At 44.0% G+C, this 18,658-nt stretch overlaps 1 protein-coding gene across 1 annotated transcript in view; it reads right to left on the bottom strand.

Annotated features, from left to right (window-relative positions):
* KIAA1549 (KIAA1549 ortholog) overlaps nucleotides 1–8,951 on the bottom strand; it is a 112,971-nt gene extending 104,020 nt beyond the window's left edge. The window contains exon 1 of the mRNA XM_035127547.3: nucleotides 8,556–8,951. Coding sequence (XP_034983438.2) covers nucleotides 8,556–8,811 — 256 coding nt within the window. The 5' untranslated portion in view covers nucleotides 8,812–8,951. The remainder of the gene's footprint in view (nucleotides 1–8,555) is intronic.
* Nucleotides 8,952–18,658: the final 9,707 nt, after the last annotated feature.

Raw genomic sequence — 18,658 nt, 5'->3', positions numbered from 1 at the left:
TTATTATGACTACTTTTGTTATGTTGGAAATGTGCATTTTTTCATGTTGTAAGCTGCCATGAGCATGGTTTGAACTATGGAAAGGAGGCATACAAATAAAATTATGGATTATGTATTATTAATACACCATCAGCAGGTCTCAGGGTGTTACAAGCATTTCAGATTCGGTATTAAAAACAGTTAAAACAAATTTACAGTCACGGGAATAGGTTGAATCTTTAGCCACCAGGCTAAAGAGTTGCATCTTCAGCATCTGCTGAGAACTACATAGTGAGGGTATTGAATACGTCTTTGTGGGAAAGGAATTCCACAACTTAGGGGCTGACCCAGGGAATGTCGTCTCCTGGGATGCCACTCTTGACCACCTCTGAACTTCTGAGGGCAGCAGAACTACAAAGTAGATACATTCTGCTGATCCTAACACCAAAGATGAACTGTAGGGAAGAAGATATTTGGGGCCTAAGTCATTTAGGGCTTTAAAAACTAGCAAGAGCACCTTGAATTCAGCCCAGAAACGCAGCTGTTTTAGAACAGGGGTTATATGAATTAAAATCATGGTCTTATACTAAAGGTCCGGTAGTCAGTGGTTTTATATGTAAAGTGAACAAACTAGAGACAAAAAAAACCCTCAATTTTTCAATCAAATATTATTGGGATTATTGCGTGACGAGGCTGACCGAAATCCCCCAAATAACTCACAACAGACACATATTTTAGGTTTGGGTTTTTTGGCATTGTTTTGGCCACAACTTTATTTAAATACAATTTAAATTGAGTGTTGGCTTAGGCCATCTGCCCCCCTCTTTGGGACAGGACCAATTTCCATCTGCCCCGCTTGGGCCAGGACCACCAATTCCATCTGACCACTTGGGCCAGGACAATCTCCATCTGTCCACTAGGGACAGGACCAGCTCCGACTTTCCCATGGGATTGGGGAAGTCAAGTAAGCACCCCATGGGAAAGGAGGTAGCTGTGCCCAGGCATTCCCCCCTCTCGCCAGGAATGTTCCCCAAGGCTCAAACTCTGTAATGGCCCTTCAGCCCTGCCTATGGCGGGAATGTAAGGACTAGAGCCGAGAACACCAGGATTCCTTTAACGGAATACTTCTATGTGGAACAACATTAGGAAGAGGGTAGGCATGTAGATGCCACACCCCTCCTCCAACCAAATTAATTAACCAAAAGCCTAACCGCCAACCTAACAAGTTTGCTAAGCAGTAGGCAAAAACCAAGTGGCAAAAACCAATCAGCCAAATGGCAAAATTCCTACTGGGCCCCTGAATACAGGCGACCCCGTGAGAGGCAAAGCAACGTCAGGCTAACACCTTCTTAAACACGCGGCGGGTGGGAGGGAGATTTAAAAACGCCAGCCAGAGTGGCCAAAAACGAAAGGGACTGAGAATATATAGGGGCCCTCCTGTCAATCAACTGGACATTAGTTATTGTCACGCCCACCAGGCTATTCAGCCTGCCTCAGCCAGCCCTCCCCCAAACCAAGAGGACTTCTCCCAGCCCTTCCGCAACCTGCATTATCTTTTATAAGATAATGCGCTTTATGAATATAGAATGTCAACCCAACAGTACAGGTGTTTAATTTCTGTATCATGGAGTAACACTAAACCATAAATACAAGTAAAAGCCCTACTAGGTATACTTTCATTCTAGTAGCAATCAATTAGTTTACACGCCTATTCAGGAAAAAAAATGTTTTACAAATCTGGAAACTTTATCTGTAACTGATATAAGCTGACAATTTTATACTACACAACACAATAATTATTCTAGGATCGGTAGATATGAGGTAACTCTTGAGAAAGCTGAAAGGACGATTCAATCTAATATAAAAGCCGTTAGTTTTGCTAATCGTAACACAGTACAACATTTTAAAGTACAACTTTGTTACTGGTTAAATGAGGCAATGAAATAAGCAAGTAGCTTATATAGAAATTGCCAGTTTCATCACTGTTATAAGCAATGAAGCAGCTCAGGCAAAATACCTTAAACATGTTTTGGAAACAAGGCATGAAATATAACAATGTCATAACAGGAATGAATTACAAGACAAGACAGCTCTTTAAATGGCATCATGCTGAACAGGAGATGAGCTTTTCCTCACTGCCACAACAGAAGAAACAAATCTCACCAGCATGTTAAAATAAAATAAAAAAGACCCAGCAAAAACAGAAAAGACATGAAAGTCAAGAATCGCCCTCAGTGGACAAAAACAACAACAACAACACAGCCACTGCTAATGTACTAAAAATACTTATTTCTGTGAACTGGTGTTTTTTCTCCTAAACAACCTTGCGAACATACCAAATATACAGATAAATCACAAGCCTGGATAAACAGGAGTCTGTTTGCAATGTGGAAATAGTAGAGGACCACAAAGAAGACAGTATATGCTTGACTTCAAGATTTCAGTCTTAACTGGGAAGAGCAAGCAAGCAAGCCAGAAAAAGTTACCAGAGTGGAATATAAGGAGGCAGGGCCTAGGCAGAGATGACCTATCTAGTTATTTTTAATTGTGAAACAAACCTAATAAGTAATTATTTGGGGTCCCAATATTTAATCTTTGCTTTGCTTTTAGGTTAACAGAAAATAAAAATACCATATATACTCGAGTATAAGCCTACTTTTTCAGCACCAAAAATGTGCTGAAAAGGCCGCCCTCGGCTTATATTCGAGTGAGGCGGGCGGCGGTGGAGAAAGGCACAGGACCAGGGGTTCGGAGAAGCACACTGCACTGCGACTCTCCGAACCCCCGTCCTATGCCTGCTCTGTGCGAGGCGGCGGGGAGGGAGAAGCGGCCGCTTCTCACCCCGGCACCGACAGCTGGAAAAGGCATAGGATGGTATTTATTTTTATTTTTGAAATTTACCAGTAGCTGCTGCATTTCCCAGCCTCGGCTTATACTCAAGTCAATAAGTTTTCCCAGTTTTTTTAATTTTTGAGGTAGAATTTGATGCCTCGGCTTATATTCGGGTCAGCTTATACTCGAGTATATATGTATTTGGAAAATTAGCATACACTCACGCACCCCATCAAAGAGACTACAGCAGGCTCCCAAGTACCTCAGATTTCTTGTTGCGTGTTCATTTAGATTGCCTCTTGGCCAGGGTACTTAAAGATGAATGACTACCCAGAAGGAGCTGCAATTGTACGTAACACACTGGGTGCCTCATATCTTCCTGCCTACTATCTTCCTGAGTTAGACTTCCATCCTTAAGTTACAGTAAGACAACCTCTCCACACACTGGGCTGTATCCAACACTCCTGCTCAGTACAGACCCACTAAAATTAATACCTATGACAATCTTGTTCCTTACTTTTCCCCTCCTTTTTTCTTTCTATCATCATCATCATCATCATTATCACCATCATCATCAATACTCACCCAATACATCAAAGAAGTTTTATAGAGCTTTTGGATAAAATCCCAAATCATAGAGCAATCAGTAACACCAGATCCCGTCCTGGCCTTGCTTTCGACAGAAAGCAATGCAGATCCCAGAGTATCTCTCCAAACACCTTGGTCTTTCTATTACTAGCTGTGGTGAGAATATCAATAGCCAGTCAATGGAAATCTTGCTCACCTTCCTCAGTTGGTTATTGGTTTGGTAAGGTCTGGAATATAGCTCTCTCTGAGCATCCCACATATCAAAGAAAAGCAACTAGGGGAGAATCTAAATCATTTTTATGCCCTTTGGTGTTAGAGAGAGAGAGACAGAGACAGAGACATAATACACACACACGCACACACGTCAATACAACAGAGACAGACATTAACCCCCAATAGTCCAATTAAGTTTGTTGAGAGGGACATTAGGATAGTGATTTCTTGAAGCCTTGGATTGTGATGCTAAAAGATGCATCAAATGATGAATTAATGTAGGGTATTATTTTCCCTTTTCCTGCCCTCCTTATCTACTCTAGCCTTCTTTTTTGCCCCTTTTGTATCAGTATTTTCAATGCTGTTTACATTTTGTCTTTATTTTTAAAATAGTTGCTTTTTTAAAAAAAATATATTTTACAACAACCCCAATTTACTTGTTACAACAATAAGGCATTTTCTTGAGCCCTGTTACTCCAGTATATAAAAAACATACTCCATTTCGCTATAAAATTGTTCCATTACCTTCCGTCCCTAACCATTAGTATATTAGTTAGTTTAACCATCTACAGTGGTGCCTCGACTTACAAATTTAATCCGTTCCGAAGGCACCTTCGTAAGTCGAAAAATTCATAAGTCGAAAAAGGCCATTGGAAAACGCAATTTCCCATAGGAATGCATTGAAAACGGAAAAATTCGTAAGTCAAAGCAACCCTATCTAAAAATTCGTAGGTCAAAAAATCCCAATCTGAAACCGCCGCGGGTTTTTTTCCGGATGTCGAGACATTCGTAAACGTGCGGCCATTACCCCCATTCGTAAGTCGAAAAATTCGGTTGTCGAGTTGTTCGTAAGTCGAGGTACCACTGTATACGATTCCCCTTTATTTCAGTCTTCAACAGTTGGGAGTTCTTGTTTTCTTCATATCAACGCTCAAGCAGCTACTTAAGAGATGCACCACCAGTTCTTATGCTCCTTTAATTTTAATGGGTCTACTCAGAGGATAACTTAGAGGGATATAACCCACTGCTTTCGTGGCGGTAGGGGTAATCATATCAGCTTCCCATGTGCATCCAGCCTTGCTGCCCACAAATCACCAGCTCTCTGGCTCCACTATTCCCACACCTGTCTTCACTGCAGACAGAGAGACAGCACAAGCATAGGGAACAGATTTTGCAAACAGCAGGAACACTGACTGTGAAGAAGTAAATTTTGATATATCAAGAAGAAAGGAGACAGGCATTCTGGTAAAGGAGCCTAAAAGAGAATCAGGAATAATAGACGGAGCTGACAAAAGAAGTTGGAACTTCTTGGATGCATAAGAGAAGAGGGATGGCTTGCAAAAGCAATGCATTGCAAACTCTGAAAGACATAAATTAACCTAGCAAGTCTTAAAAAAAGGAACACCACCCATCTTTTCTATGCAAGAAACAAGAACTGTTTCCACCTTATGCAACAGTAATATGTATGCAATGGTTAACACACATTAAAATTAAAAATATATTTTTAAATATTGTCATACTCTCCAATTGCATTTGGCCTCGACACTGTCTTTCAAAAAGGTTTGGATACATTTCCATTCTCTCTAGAAATGCTACAGCCCAAATTCCTACAACCCTCAAAGCTAGAAGAGAAGCCCAAGACCAGGGGTCCCCCAACTTACCATGTTGTGGGCCAGTGCCTGCAGCGCCGATCGCACGGCGGGCCGGGGGGGGGGGAGAGAGTGGGAGCGTGCACTCATACGTGTACGCACACGCTATTTCCGGTGCACTATCGGGTTGCAGGAGCACCGGAAATAGCTTGTGCGCATGCACACGGACCTCCTCTGACCCGGAAGTGCGCCGGAAATGATGTTTGCGCGTGTGCACGAGCTATTTCCGGTGCCCCTTTCGACCCGGAAGTGGGCAGCCGTGCCATACTGCTAAGAGCGGGCGACGGCAGCGGGTGGCGGGTGGCGGGCCGGATAAATGAGGCCGTCGGGCCGTATCCGGCCCCCGAGCCGTAGTCTGGGGACCTCTGCCCAAGACCCATTATCTTTGCCAATCCTTCTGCCTCCCCAATAGCCCCCGAGTCCTCACATTCCTCTCCAACCCATCCCAATTTCCCCCAGCCTAGTGCCTAGAGCTACCACCCCCAACCTGGTGACCTCCAGATGTTTTGGACTACAACCTCCATCAAATGTAACCAGCATGGCCAACAGGCAAGGTGATGAGAGCTGGGTAGCCCCAGATGTTCCCTCATCCCTGGCTAGGAAGAACACTTCAGCATACAAACTTCAGGAATTAAATATCAGAAATCAACCTGCTGAAGAGGGGTGATCCTGAGCAGCTTTCCTCCTCCTTATACAAGGCATTCAATGGAATACATCCTTGTTCGCTCAAGCACTGTCAGGCTCTTGCATCACCAGCTCACTTGCTTTTGGTTATTTGCTCTTGGCCTGTATGGTGTGTGTATTTCTTATATGGCTTTATGATGTTTCATTGTTCAAAATTATTGTTCACTGTGAAGAGGACAACTGCACCTCTTAGGGAAGAGCTGCAAAACCTAAAGCAAGGGGGCCTATGCCCCTTCAGATGTTGTTGGACTGCAACCTCCATCATCGCTGACACAGGTTGTACTGGTCGAGGCAGACAGAAACCAACAAAATCTGGGAATGCCAATGGTTCCTCATCCCTGGCTTACGGTCAACCGTAGAGAAGGCCTGATCCCATATACCTACCAAGTTCTATTAGTAGCAGCATACAGTGCACAGTTCCCTTTTAAAATATTAACTGGCAGAGTATACAATAAGTGGTCCTTCAGATACCCTGAGCCTGAGCTGCTTAGGTCAAAACCTAAGGGTCGAAAATTGCATTTTGAATTGCGCTCAGAGATAAACAGTATAGCAAGCTGAAGGGACTCAACACTTTCCAAGAATAAGAGTACAGATAGATTATCTACAATTCAGAGGTCAGAGTTTCCTTTGCTGAGAAATTCTTATGCTTTGCTTGTATCTGAGGGAAGTTCTTAACACAGACATTATGTTTTAAAGACCAAGAAACCAAAATTACATTTTAAAAACCTCATTATAACTTTGGAGAGGCTCCTACATTTTTCAAAAAAAATCGCAGGCCTTTTCACTGTATCATCTGGCTGGACAACGTTAGCAACAAGAGCCATGCCACAATCATGAATATGCCCATTGTCATACTTTCCAGTTGATGTTAATGAAATAGGAAAAGTCAGCTGTGTCCTCCTAATGAGCAGTATATTTCCAATGACACCTTCAATGCTGAACATCTCACTTGTGTGCTTGAAAACCATTAACTCCAATATATCCATACACGGTTGTTATCTTTTATTTAGTCCACATGCTAAACCTGTCAAAATTACCTCTGATTTTCACCTTGTGCTTGACCCAGTTCTATGGCCAGTAAGATTAATGGAATGGTCCCTTCCCTTACTGTCATTCTTTTTGTTAGCTTCCATGGATAAAATGCAAATGGTAAGGAAGTAACAGCACAATTCTAACTACATCACATTCAATTCAGTGAGGCTTACTCCCCAGTAACTGAAGTTAGGGCTGCAGCCTAAGACATGAAAAGATGATTCAAATGAAAAATATTGAATACTGCTTGGCTATTAATAAGAAATTAAGCTTTTGTCAATGGTAAAATTACTCTTTCCAGTTATTTCTCTGGATGGCTGCTGGGGAAAAAAGATTTATGATGCACTCTTTTATTAATATCTTTGATAAAAAAAGAGAAAGAGATAACCTTAAGCATACACTAGCAGGTGGTGACTGCTCTCTCAACTATGTTTTGTGAACTTTAGGATAACATTTTCCTTTTCTTAGAAAGAGAGCAAATAGGAGAAAGTGGGGGTTCTTCTACAAGTGGATGTCTGCATACGGAAACCATTTGCTGCAATTTAGCAACTGCATTATAATTCTGTATATTTTTCTATTACCAGACGGAAACAGTCTCTACAATTTTAAAGTACCAAAAAAATACTAACAAAGCACAATAGTTATTGTTTCAATGGAAAAAGCAGACCCATTACATGGTGTTTATTTTTTCTGAAGTGAGCAGTGTTTAGTCTTATGAAGTTGTATGCTGGATTCCCTTCCACATTTCCAAACTCTGCGGTTCCACACTGAGCTCCTAGTGAATATATCTGGAATCCTAGAAATGCTACTACAAGCTAATACTAAAACCTTCAAAAGTGCCAAAGCATTCATTAAAAAATAATAATACTCCACCATTCCCCAGAAATAAGCAAATCTCAAATGGGCTTCAGCTGCACATCAGCTTTCAGATGACGTCATAGAGGACTGGATACTGTACCCAATTTCCAAACCCATTTCAAGTTACAGTGTAGGAGCACAATTCTTATATTTTAATTCAATTCCAATAGATCCGTCTGCTACCTTTCTTTTTTTTTTTGCTGGGAGGGGGGTGTTCAGTTATGTAACCCTAAAAAAATGAGTTTCTTATTAGGAGTGTCTTTCATTAAATAAAAATAAAAGATTGCTCTGGCTTACATACTTGTATATCCTCAATGATAAAAAAACATCCAGAAAAATATCTCTGTGCACAGAATGTGCCCAAAGTGACACACTCCCTTTTTATGTGGTGCATAAAGCACACACACACACACACACACAGCACAAGAAAAGAAGCTGTTCAGGTTTCATTGTCTTCACATATTTTAACATTACAGTGGAGGGGGGACACTTTTATTGAAGAAAACACACACAATTACAACTATAAGAAGAGACAGAGGGGGTTGATGCTAAAAAAAAAAGTGGTCAACTGCAACATATCCTGGCAATGCAAAACAGGAGAATTTGCAAGAGGTTGCCAAAGGGGAGCTTATCTTGCCCTCCAGGGTCCCAACAAAAGAAGCCTGGGAGTAGCACCTAGATGCCAGGTAGCATCCGCCCAGCCTCCCCACATCCCCTTACCTGCTAGCGGGGAAGCCAGAGAGGCCGGCAGAGACAGCAGTAGAGGCAGCAGAACTGGGAGACCCGTCGAAAGCACCAGGCGGCGGGCAACGCACCAAGGTGGACCCGGGCAAGAGAGCAGCAGCGTGACCAAGGCAACCATGAAGCATGTCATCCCATCCATGGCAAAGCCAAGCATCAAGTCATCATCTCGGCCACCCCGCGCACCCCCCAGAAGAAAGAGCCGGGAGGCCTCCCCGCTTCCTCCTTGGAGCATCCAACACCGGCAGGCAGGCGGGCGGGCGTCAGAGGCATGGGGAGGGGGTTACAGCGAGGCGCCCCCCTCCCCGGCTCTCCAAGCCGAGGCAGAACCCCCCGCCTCCCGAAAATTGTGGTGAAATAAGAGGGCTCGGAGCAGCGGGGAGAAGCAGGTGGAGGGAGGGGGGGGGAGATGGAGGGAGTCTCCAAAGAACAAGTGGGGGAAGAAGGCAGGAGAGAGAGAATCAAAGTGAGAGCCTCAACTACGGGGCGAGGAGGAGGAGGAGAAAAGGGAAAAGAGAGCCGAAACGGAGGAGAGTGAAAGGAGAGGCGATCCTCTTAATGAGAGGGGAAAGTGGATCGGAGTATCCCGTTGCCGGGAGATGCGGGGGGAGGAGGGAAGCGGGAAGGCGTGGGAGGATGGAGCCGGAGGAATTGCAAGAGATGGAGAGGAGAGAGGGGGAAGCCTGCGCTGAAACGGGGAGGAGGGGATGCAAGGTTGGGGGAGAGAGGGGGGGGAGGTCTTGCACTGTGGTGGGTAAGAAAGGGAGGTGCACACAATTGCAAAGTGGGGGGGGGGGAATCTAGTGAAAGGTCACATGAGGGGTGGGGGGAGAGAGGCGCGTAAAGGGAAGGAGAGACCAGGGCGCCGAAAAGGGTTGCCAAGGAAAAGCCTGTAATGCTAGGAGGGGAGCAGGCAGAGGAGGAGGAGGAGGAGGCGAGTGGGTCTGCGGTGGCTGGGCCGCGGCTCTCGTCTTCTTCCACAAGCCGGAGGGAGCGGGAGCAGGCAGGCTGGCTGGCCGGCTGGCGAGGCGCTGCTGCCGCCGCTGCTTAGCCTTTCCCGGCTCTTCACGTGGGAAGGCGGCGCTGGCTGAGGAGTGGGGGGGGGAGGCTTCGGCGGCGCTGTTGCTAACGGGGAACCTCCCTCCTCTTCTCCTCCTAGCTGCTCCCTCCTCCTCCTCCTCCCCGGCCCCTCCTCCGAGAAGGAGCCCGTCCTCCGGCTTCCCGGCGGCGCTCCCGGCGAGCGACGGGAAGGAAAGAGCGAGCAAAAGAGCTCGGAGGCTGGAGAGGGTCGCAACACCTGCGTGCGCGCGAGCGAGCGTGTTTGTATGTACGCGCGGGCGAGCGAGCGCCCGGGCAGGCAGAGAGGTGGCGCCCAGCTTGGAAGGCGCGCGCGCGCGCGGCGCAACCAACTCCTTGGCCGGGCAGTGCAGGCCGAGCGCGCGCCGGGAAGGAGGCGGAGTAGAGGAGACGTTTTCATTAACAACCCCAACCCCCGCCCGCCTCGCAACTTGGGAAGGGGGTCGAGAAGGCGGGCTCCTAAAGGGGGGCGTCGTGATGTCACCAGCTCCGGCTCCGCCTCTCCTGCCTTCCCTTCTTCCCCGCTGCGGTTCCGTGCGCTGCGCCAAGCGGATGAGGAGCATGGGAAGGAGTCGGGAGCGCGCCGCGTAGGGAACGGGTGGGTGGCCGCCGAGCGCCCTTCAGCTGCGCGCAAGGGAAAGCGGGGACCTCCTCCTTGCGCTGCGACGGTGTTCTCCGATTTCCCCCGCGCGCCCCGGCGGCATCCCCGCCATCGTCCCCTCTTTCCGCCCAGGGCGAGAACAAAAGGCCTCCGAGGTCCTGCTAGGATGCCGGCGCGGTAACTGAGAGGTATATTTGCAGCGCCGAGTTGCTCCTTTGCTGGGCCAGCCTCCCCAACCGAAGTAGATTTCTCTTCCCCGTCTTCTGCCGCCGTGCCACACGTGCATCATAGCGAGGAGGAAACGAAGCATTGTGCCGGCACTCGTCCCTTGTGATCCATTCAGATACAAGTCGCCCTCGATAAAATAGAGGAAATCGTAAAGTGGCTCTGTAAAAGATCACGTTTCTAGCCTGTCTGGTAACAGGAGAAGCCTAACAGAGCATCAGAATTCATGGCTTTGTAGGCTCCTTACCAGCCATGTTCTACATGAAGCTGTGTGCTCTTCTCACTAAAGAAGTAGGCATGGTCCAATCCTGCTGCTGTCTGCAGAGAATTCCTGCAGTGGCACCTCTTTAACAAGTGGCATAGGATAGGCAGTGGAAGCTGGCACATGGGGCACTGTCCCACTGACTCAGCCAGCCCCCATCTGCCTGCTTATACAGTATATACTACATGTCCAGGGGGTGTTTTTGGCCATTCACTTCCTTTTCCTTGGTCTCTGTTTTGCCCTCTTAGAACTCAGCAGGGAAGAGGATGGGGACAGAACTATCTTCCATATTGGCTTTGGCTCCCCCTACTGTTGGTCTCCCTTCTGCCCTACCAGCCACCATTGCATAGAGCCAAGGGCGTACCCACACGGGGCAAGTTAGGGCAGCTGCCCTACTCTAGAAGCAGGGCTGGTGGGCAGAGGCGGAGCACAGCCTGGCGGAGCGCGAGTTCGCCATTCCCGCCGCGCCGCGCCGCACCCTCCCTCCAGCTCCCCGGCGCGCCCTCAGGCAAGGCCAAGCACGGCGGGGAACCAGGGAGCGCGGCGCGGTGGGCGGGAACGCCGAACTCGTGCTCCGCTGGGCTGGGCTCCGCCTCCGCCCACCAGCCCTGCTTCTAGGGAGGGGCACAGCCCGGCGGAGTGCGAGTTCGCCGTTCCCACCCGCCACGCTGCGCCCTCCCTCCAGCTCCCCGTCGCGCCCTCTGGCAAGGCCAAGCGCGGCGGGGAACCAGAGAGCGCGGCGCGGCGGGCGGGAACGCTGAACTCGCGCTCCGCTGGGCTGGGCTCCGCCTCCGCCCACCAGCCCTGCTTCTAGGGAGGGGCACAGCCCGGCGGAGCGCGAGTTCGCCGTTCCCGCCCACTTTGTGTCCCCTCCCCTTCCGTGCCTTGGCCCCTCCCCTTGCCCCCCCCCTAGTTTTGATCCTGGGTACGCCCATGCATAGAGCATCAAATTGCCAAGCAGCCTTCCTCCATGAGCGGTCCGGAGGGTGGCAACACGAGAATGGGCCTTTTCTGCAGTGGCTCCCCATTTGTGGAATGCTCTCCCCAGGGAGGTTTGGCTGACACCTTCATTATAGACCTTTAGGCACCAGGCTTAAACGTTCTTCTACAACCAGGCCTCTAGATGATTGACATCCAATGCTCTTCTAAATGTATTGAGGGGGGATTATTGGTTTGTTGTTGTTATTTTTACGAAGTATTTTGTGGTTTTCATATTGGAATTTTATTTTGTGAACTGCCCTGAGGGCGGTATACAAATATATCAAATAAAAATAATAATCCTGTGATAAGATTTTTCCTATCTCTCTTTCTCCTCTTTTCTTACGATTCAGCAGCAAGTTGATATTTGTGAGAAAGAGGCACGGCAAAGTTGTTTCAGTGTGTTAAGTTGCTGCTGAGTGACATTTGATTGTGCCTTCGGTCATACCTCGGTTTAAGTATGCTTTGGTTTGAGTACTTTCAGTGTTTACTTCCGGGTTCCGCAGCATGCGCAGAAGCACTCTATTGGCACATGCGCTATCGCCGCTCAGATTAAGTACTTTTCGGGGTGTGAATGGCACCCCGGAACCAATTAAGTGCTTAACCTGAGGTACCACTGTAATAATTATATTTTTTATCATCTACAATACTGTCTTATTTATTTTATTTTATAGTACAGTACATTGATTATTGCCTTCATTTTATGGATCAATGGTCTCATTAGACAGCAAAATTCTGTTAAACTGCTGTTTTAGGGGGTGTTTTTCATCGTCTGGAACAGATTAATCCACTTTCCATTACTTTCAATGGGAAAGTTAGCTTCAGTTTAAGTACGCTTCAGTTTAAGTACAGACTTCCGGAACCAATTAAGCACTTAACCCGAGGTACCACTGTAATCTAAAAGGGAGGGAAGGTTTATCAAATGTGATAATAGCCAAAAACAACTGTTGTCAGTCCCTGCTTTACGCAACACCGTGACATCAGAAGCCTCTAAACCAGGCATGTCAAACCTGCGGCCCTCCAGATGTTTTGGCCTACAACTCCCATGATCCCTAGCTAGCAGGACCAGTGGTTGGGGAAGATGGGAATTGTAGTCCAAAACATCTGGAGGGCCGCAGGTTTGACATGCCTGCTCTAAACCATTCCCTGCTGTCGCCTCAAACCTACCAACATGCAGAGCAACTGGTTCACCTCACATTATGGAAAAGGACAAAGATTTCTAGATTTAACTACCGGGGGGGGGGGGGTGGTGGTGGTCAAGAATGAATGTGAATATGCAGAGGAGAGCAACAAGAGATTCTCACCATTCAACTGGCATTTCAGCAAATAATTTCATACGCTTTCCTAAACAGTGACAGTATGTCAGCCGGTTCCAGATAGGTTGGAGGCCTGCCCTGGTTTGAAAACAAAATAAAAAACAGAAAGAATAAATACATAACTGAATTTTTTTAAAGGATAGGAACCCCTTATAAAATGCCTGCAGGGTTACAATTTAATGGGCTCGTATACGGTGCGCTCTGTTGGAGCAAATGAGGATTAGATCATAAGAATACTTTGAAGGTGTGATGGCTCGCGATGAATAAGAACTTTGGAAGTCATTAAAACTCATGAGGATGCAAGGTCTCTCTTTTTTTTCCCCTCCTTCCCTTCGCAAATTAGTTCTGGAGAATCACCAGAATCATTCCATGCACACACTCCCATGCATTAATACTTAAGAAGGCACCAGGTGCAGCTTCTGCCACTTCCCCGCTCCCCAAGCCAGTGGAAGGACTGCTGAAAGGAGCAGCTGTAATCTCCGAACAAAACTACCCTTCTTTCCCAGTAGCACTTTATGCAACATAAAATTAAGGTCACCCAAAGGACAAGCACAGGAGTATCCCTCCTTGGTGAACATTAGATTAAAATGAAAAGCAGCTCCCACCCCGCTAAATAAATAAACAACCCCCTTTACTTTGAAATTCCAATTTATTTATATTTTGGTGAGGTTTGCAAATAAGAACCAGGGCCAAGAGATTTCTTTTAAAGGCAACTCCATCCAAAAGATCACAAGTCTCAGTACGCAGTTCGGATCTTTTTGGTTTTCTTTTCCAAACGCATGATTGGAAAATCTAGATTTACCCACAGACCAACCAGCCATGCATCTTGGGCTTCAGATTCTTAGGGGGCTTTAAAATATCTGGAGGAAAAAGAATTGTTTTTTTTTAAAAAATAGATATTTATTGATTTTCACAGTAGAAAAGGGATTTACAGAGGTTTAGAAAGGATGGGGGAGATACAAAAAAGCAAAAATACAAAAGTCAGGAAAAACAGAAAAAACCAGAAAATAAAAAAGAAAAAATAGAAAACTATATAACTTATCTTTATCACAGTGTATATTGGGACCTCCTCGGGTTCCCGTCCCTGTGTTTCTCAAACACACTTCCAATTTAGCAAATTCTACCTCTAAGTATTCACTTTTAATACTAAGTTCTTATTTTCTATTCTAAAATAACCTCTTTTACCTAATCCACAGATTTATTTACCACTTAATTTCTATTCTTAAAATATTACTTTAGCGTACTTTTTTAAATACAATTTAAAATCTTTCCACTCTTCTTCAATTGCTTGTTCTCCCTGGTTGCGGATTCGTCCGGTCATCTCTGCCAATTCCATAAATTCCATCATCTTCATCTGCCATTCATCAATCGTTGGTAACGTTTGCTGCTTCCAATATTTAGCGATCAACAGTCTCGCAGCTGCAGTGGCATACATGAAAAAGGATACCTTTCTCTTGGGAATCTCCTTCCCTACAATGCCCACTAGGAATACCTCTGGTCTCTTCACCAATGTGCCTTTTAGCACTTTCTTAAGTTCATTATAAATCTTATTCCAGAAGTCATTCACCAGTGGACATGTCCACCACATGTGGTAAAATGAACCTCTTTCTTTCTTACATTTCCAACATTTATTGTCATTGTTGTGGTAAATCTTTGCTAGCTTTTCTGGTGTAAGGTACCATCTATACATCATTTTCATTATATTCTCCTTTAATAAACTACACGCAGTAAATCTAATATTTTCCTTCCACAACTTTTCCCAATCCTCTATCATAATATTATGTCCCACATCCTTTGCCCACAAAATCATAGCATTTTTAGTTTGTTCATCTTTTGTATGCCATTCTAGCAGCAATTTATACATTCTCGAAAGTATTTTCGTCTTAGGTTCTAACAATTCTGTTTCCACCTTTGACCTCTCAATTTGAAAGCCAATTACTCTGTCCATTTTAAACGCTTCATTTATCTGATGGTATTGGAGCCAATCATCCAATTTACCTTTCAACTCCTCATATGTTTTTAATTTAAATTGATCTCCATCTTGAATCAACAAATCTCTATATTTCAACCAACCGGTCTCCATATTTAATCTTTTGCGAACCTTGGCCTCCAAAGGCGAGAGCCAATTTGGCGTTTTTCTTTCTAATAAATCTTTATATCTGGACCAAACCTTGAACAATGAATTTCTAACAATGTGCCTTTTAAAACTTCCATGGGCCTTAACCTTATCGTACCACACATATGCATGCCAACCATGAACATTATCATAACCTTCTAAGTCCAAAATATCAGCGTTTTCCAATGTAAACCACTCTTTCAACCAGCAAAAGGCAGCTGCTTCATAGTAAATTTTAAAATCAGGTAGAGAGAAGCCTCCTCTTTGTTTATCATCAGTCAATATCTTATATTTGATTCTTGGCTTCTTCCCTTGCCATATAAATTTTGATAGCACCTTTTGCCATTCTTTAAAACAACTCAGCTTTTCAATTATTGGTAATGATTGAAATAAAAACAACATCTTTGGCAATACATTCATCTTAATCGTTGCTATACGGCCCAATAAAGACAATTTCAGGTTGGTCCACGTTTCTAAATCCTTCTTAACTTCATTCCATAATTTCACATAATTATCTTTAAACAAATTTAAATTTTTTGCAGTCATATGCACTCCAAGGTATTTCACTTTTTTAACAAAAGATAAACCAGTTGTTTCTTGCAATTTCTCTCTCTCTTCCTTATTAAAATTTTTATCTAGTACTTTAGTTTTGGATTTATTCAATTTGAAACTTGCTACCCTTCCAAACTCTTGAATAACTTCCAGAGCCCTCTGTACACTGGACTCTGGATCTTGTAAAGTTAACACCAAATCATCCGCAAAGGCTTTAAGTTTATATTGTCTCTTCCCTACAGTTACACCTTTTATTTCATCATCTTTTCTAATCCTGTCAAGCAGGACTTCCAGGACCGATATAAAAAGCAAAGGAGAGAGAGGGCACCCTTGTCTTGTACCTTTCTCAATTCTAATATCATCTGACACCATATTATTCACGATTATCTTAGCTTTTTGTTCTGAATAGATTGCTTTTACTCCATTCAAAAAACCATTGCCCATTCCCATTTTTTCTAAATTTCTTTTTAAAAATAGCCAAGAAATATTGTCAAACGCCTTTTCCGCATCTATAAACATAAGAATGGCTTTTTTGTTTATCTTCTGCTCCAGCATTTCCAAAATGTCAACTATATTCCTAATATTATCTTTCAAATGCCTCCCCGGAAGGAAGCCAGCTTGATCTTGATGTATAAAGTCTTTCAAAACCTTTTTCAATCTGGAGGCTAAAATGTTAGCAAATATTTTATAATCCACATTAAGTAGGGATATTGGGCGATAATTCTTAACTTGCGTTCTATCCGTGTCCGGTTTTGGTATCAGAGTGATGTAAGCCTCTTTCCAAGATTCAGGGGCCTCTCCTCCATTCAAAATTTCATTGCATAAATCCTTCAAAGGTTGAACTAACCAATCTTTCATTGTCTTATAATATGCATCTGTCAAACCATCCGGTCCTGGGGTCTTGCCCGACTGCATTTGTTGTATAGCATATTCCACTTCTTGCGTTGATATCTGTTGAGACAGTAGGGATTTGTTCTCTTCTGGGATTTTATGCAGCCCAAATTTGTCCAAGAATTGCTCCACTTCCTCTTTATTTTGATTTTCCTGTTTGTACAATTGTTTAAAATACTTCTGAAAAGCTTTTTGTATCTCTGTCGGGTGCTCCAGATGCTTTCCATCTTGCACTAAACTTACAATAGTGTTCAATTTCTGCCTCTTCTTCAATTGCCATGCCAGTAACTTTCCACATTTATTTGCTGACTCAAAGGATTTCTGTTTCATCCATTTAATTTTAGATTCAATTTCTTGATTCATCAGTTTAGAGAATTGAACTTGCAATGCCTTAATTTCTTTCTGCACCTGTTGATTTTTAGGATTTTCCCTCAGTTTCTTTTCTTTTTCTTTCATTTGATTTAGAATCTTTTCTTTATTTGCATTGGCTTCTTTTTTCTTTATAGCATTTTGTTGAATTAGAAATCCTCTCATCACAGCTTTGCTGGCATCCCATACAATTTTTTTCTCCGTTGTAGTCCTTAAATTTATCTCAAAATAATCTTTCAATACTTTTTGGGCTTTCTCCACTACTTTCTCATTTCTTGTTAACGCGTCATTCATTCTCCATCTGAAAGCTCCCTGGAGAGATACCCTTAGATCTAATAGTACAGCATTATGGTCGGAGCAAGTTCTTGGGCAGATCTCAACATTGTTTATTTTTGGTCCTAACTCTCTTGTAATCCATATGTAATCGAGACGACTCCACGATTGTTGAGAATTTGAGAAAAAAGTCTGGTCTTTTTCCAATGGATTTTTCAATCTCCAAGTATCAATCAGATCAAAATTTTCAATCAAATCAAAGAAAGACTTTGGTAGTCTTCCTTCTTTGGTGCAAGACTGTCTTTGTGATCTGTCCATTAATGTAGAGACCACTCCATTCATGTCTCCCATTAAGCATAATTTGTAATCCAAATAGTCCAAGAGTTTGTTATGTAATTTCTTTAAAAACTCCGATTTTCCATCATTTGGTGCATAAACTCCCAGAATCAACAATTTTTCGCCTTGCGATGAAATTTCCACTGCTACGTATCTCCCTTCTTCATCTTTAAATATTAACTTTGGCTTTAATTTTTCTTTCACGTAAATCACCACACCTCTCTTTTTGACATCATCCGAAGAAATAAATTCTTCTCCAAATTTATTATTCTTTAAAAGTCTTTGATGTGCTCTTGTAATATGAGTTTCCTGAAGGCATATTATGTCCAATCTTTGTTTTGCTAAGGTATGGTAAACTTCATTCCTTTTCCGTTTTAAATTCAAGCCATTCGAATTCCACGACAAAATCCTCAGTGACATCTCTAAATTGCTGCCGCAGCTCCTGCTCCCAAGAAGGAATCTGAATCCAGCTCAATCGGGTGTCCTGGTTGGCCCGGGGTGGAGGTTGCTAACCCAACTCTTGACAACTCTCTCTCGTGTTGCTGAAGAAATTCTCTCTTCTGCTGTTCTGACCTGATCTTTATCTTTTTCTGTTGAAATTGGAAATTCAAGCCCTCCGGTAATTCCCACTTATAATTAATCCCTTGTCTCTTCAAGATGGCAACCAAATCCGAATATTGTGATCTCAGGTCCAAAAAGAATTTTGGTAGGTCTTTAAAAATTATTATTGGCGCTCCTTGCACCTTTAAGGTCTTCTCGTAGTGTAGGCCCAGAATTCTATCTCTTTGTTCTCTTGTTTGAAATGACACCAAGCAATCACTAATCAGTTTCTTGTCTCCTTTTGATTTTGCTCCAAACCTAAATGCTTTTATCATTTGTCCTTCTATCTCTTCCTTTGATAGGTTCCAGGCCTTCACAAATTCTTCAATTATTGCCTCTTTCAGATCACTCTTCTCAATGTTAGGGAACGCTCTTATCCTGAGATTCCCTTCTTTTTGACGTAGTTGTACAAAAGCTAAGGCCACTTGGGTCTGGTAGGCTTGCTTCTCCAAGTCAGGTACCTTTTCCTCCTCGAGATGGTCCAGT

This window comes from Zootoca vivipara, chromosome 9, assembly GCF_965207765.1.
Source record: "Zootoca vivipara chromosome 9, rZooViv2.hap1.1, whole genome shotgun sequence".
Taxonomy (NCBI): domain Eukaryota; kingdom Metazoa; phylum Chordata; class Lepidosauria; order Squamata; family Lacertidae; genus Zootoca; species Zootoca vivipara.
Note: the sequence above shows the minus strand (reverse complement) of the source record. Positions and strands in the feature narration are given on the sequence as shown.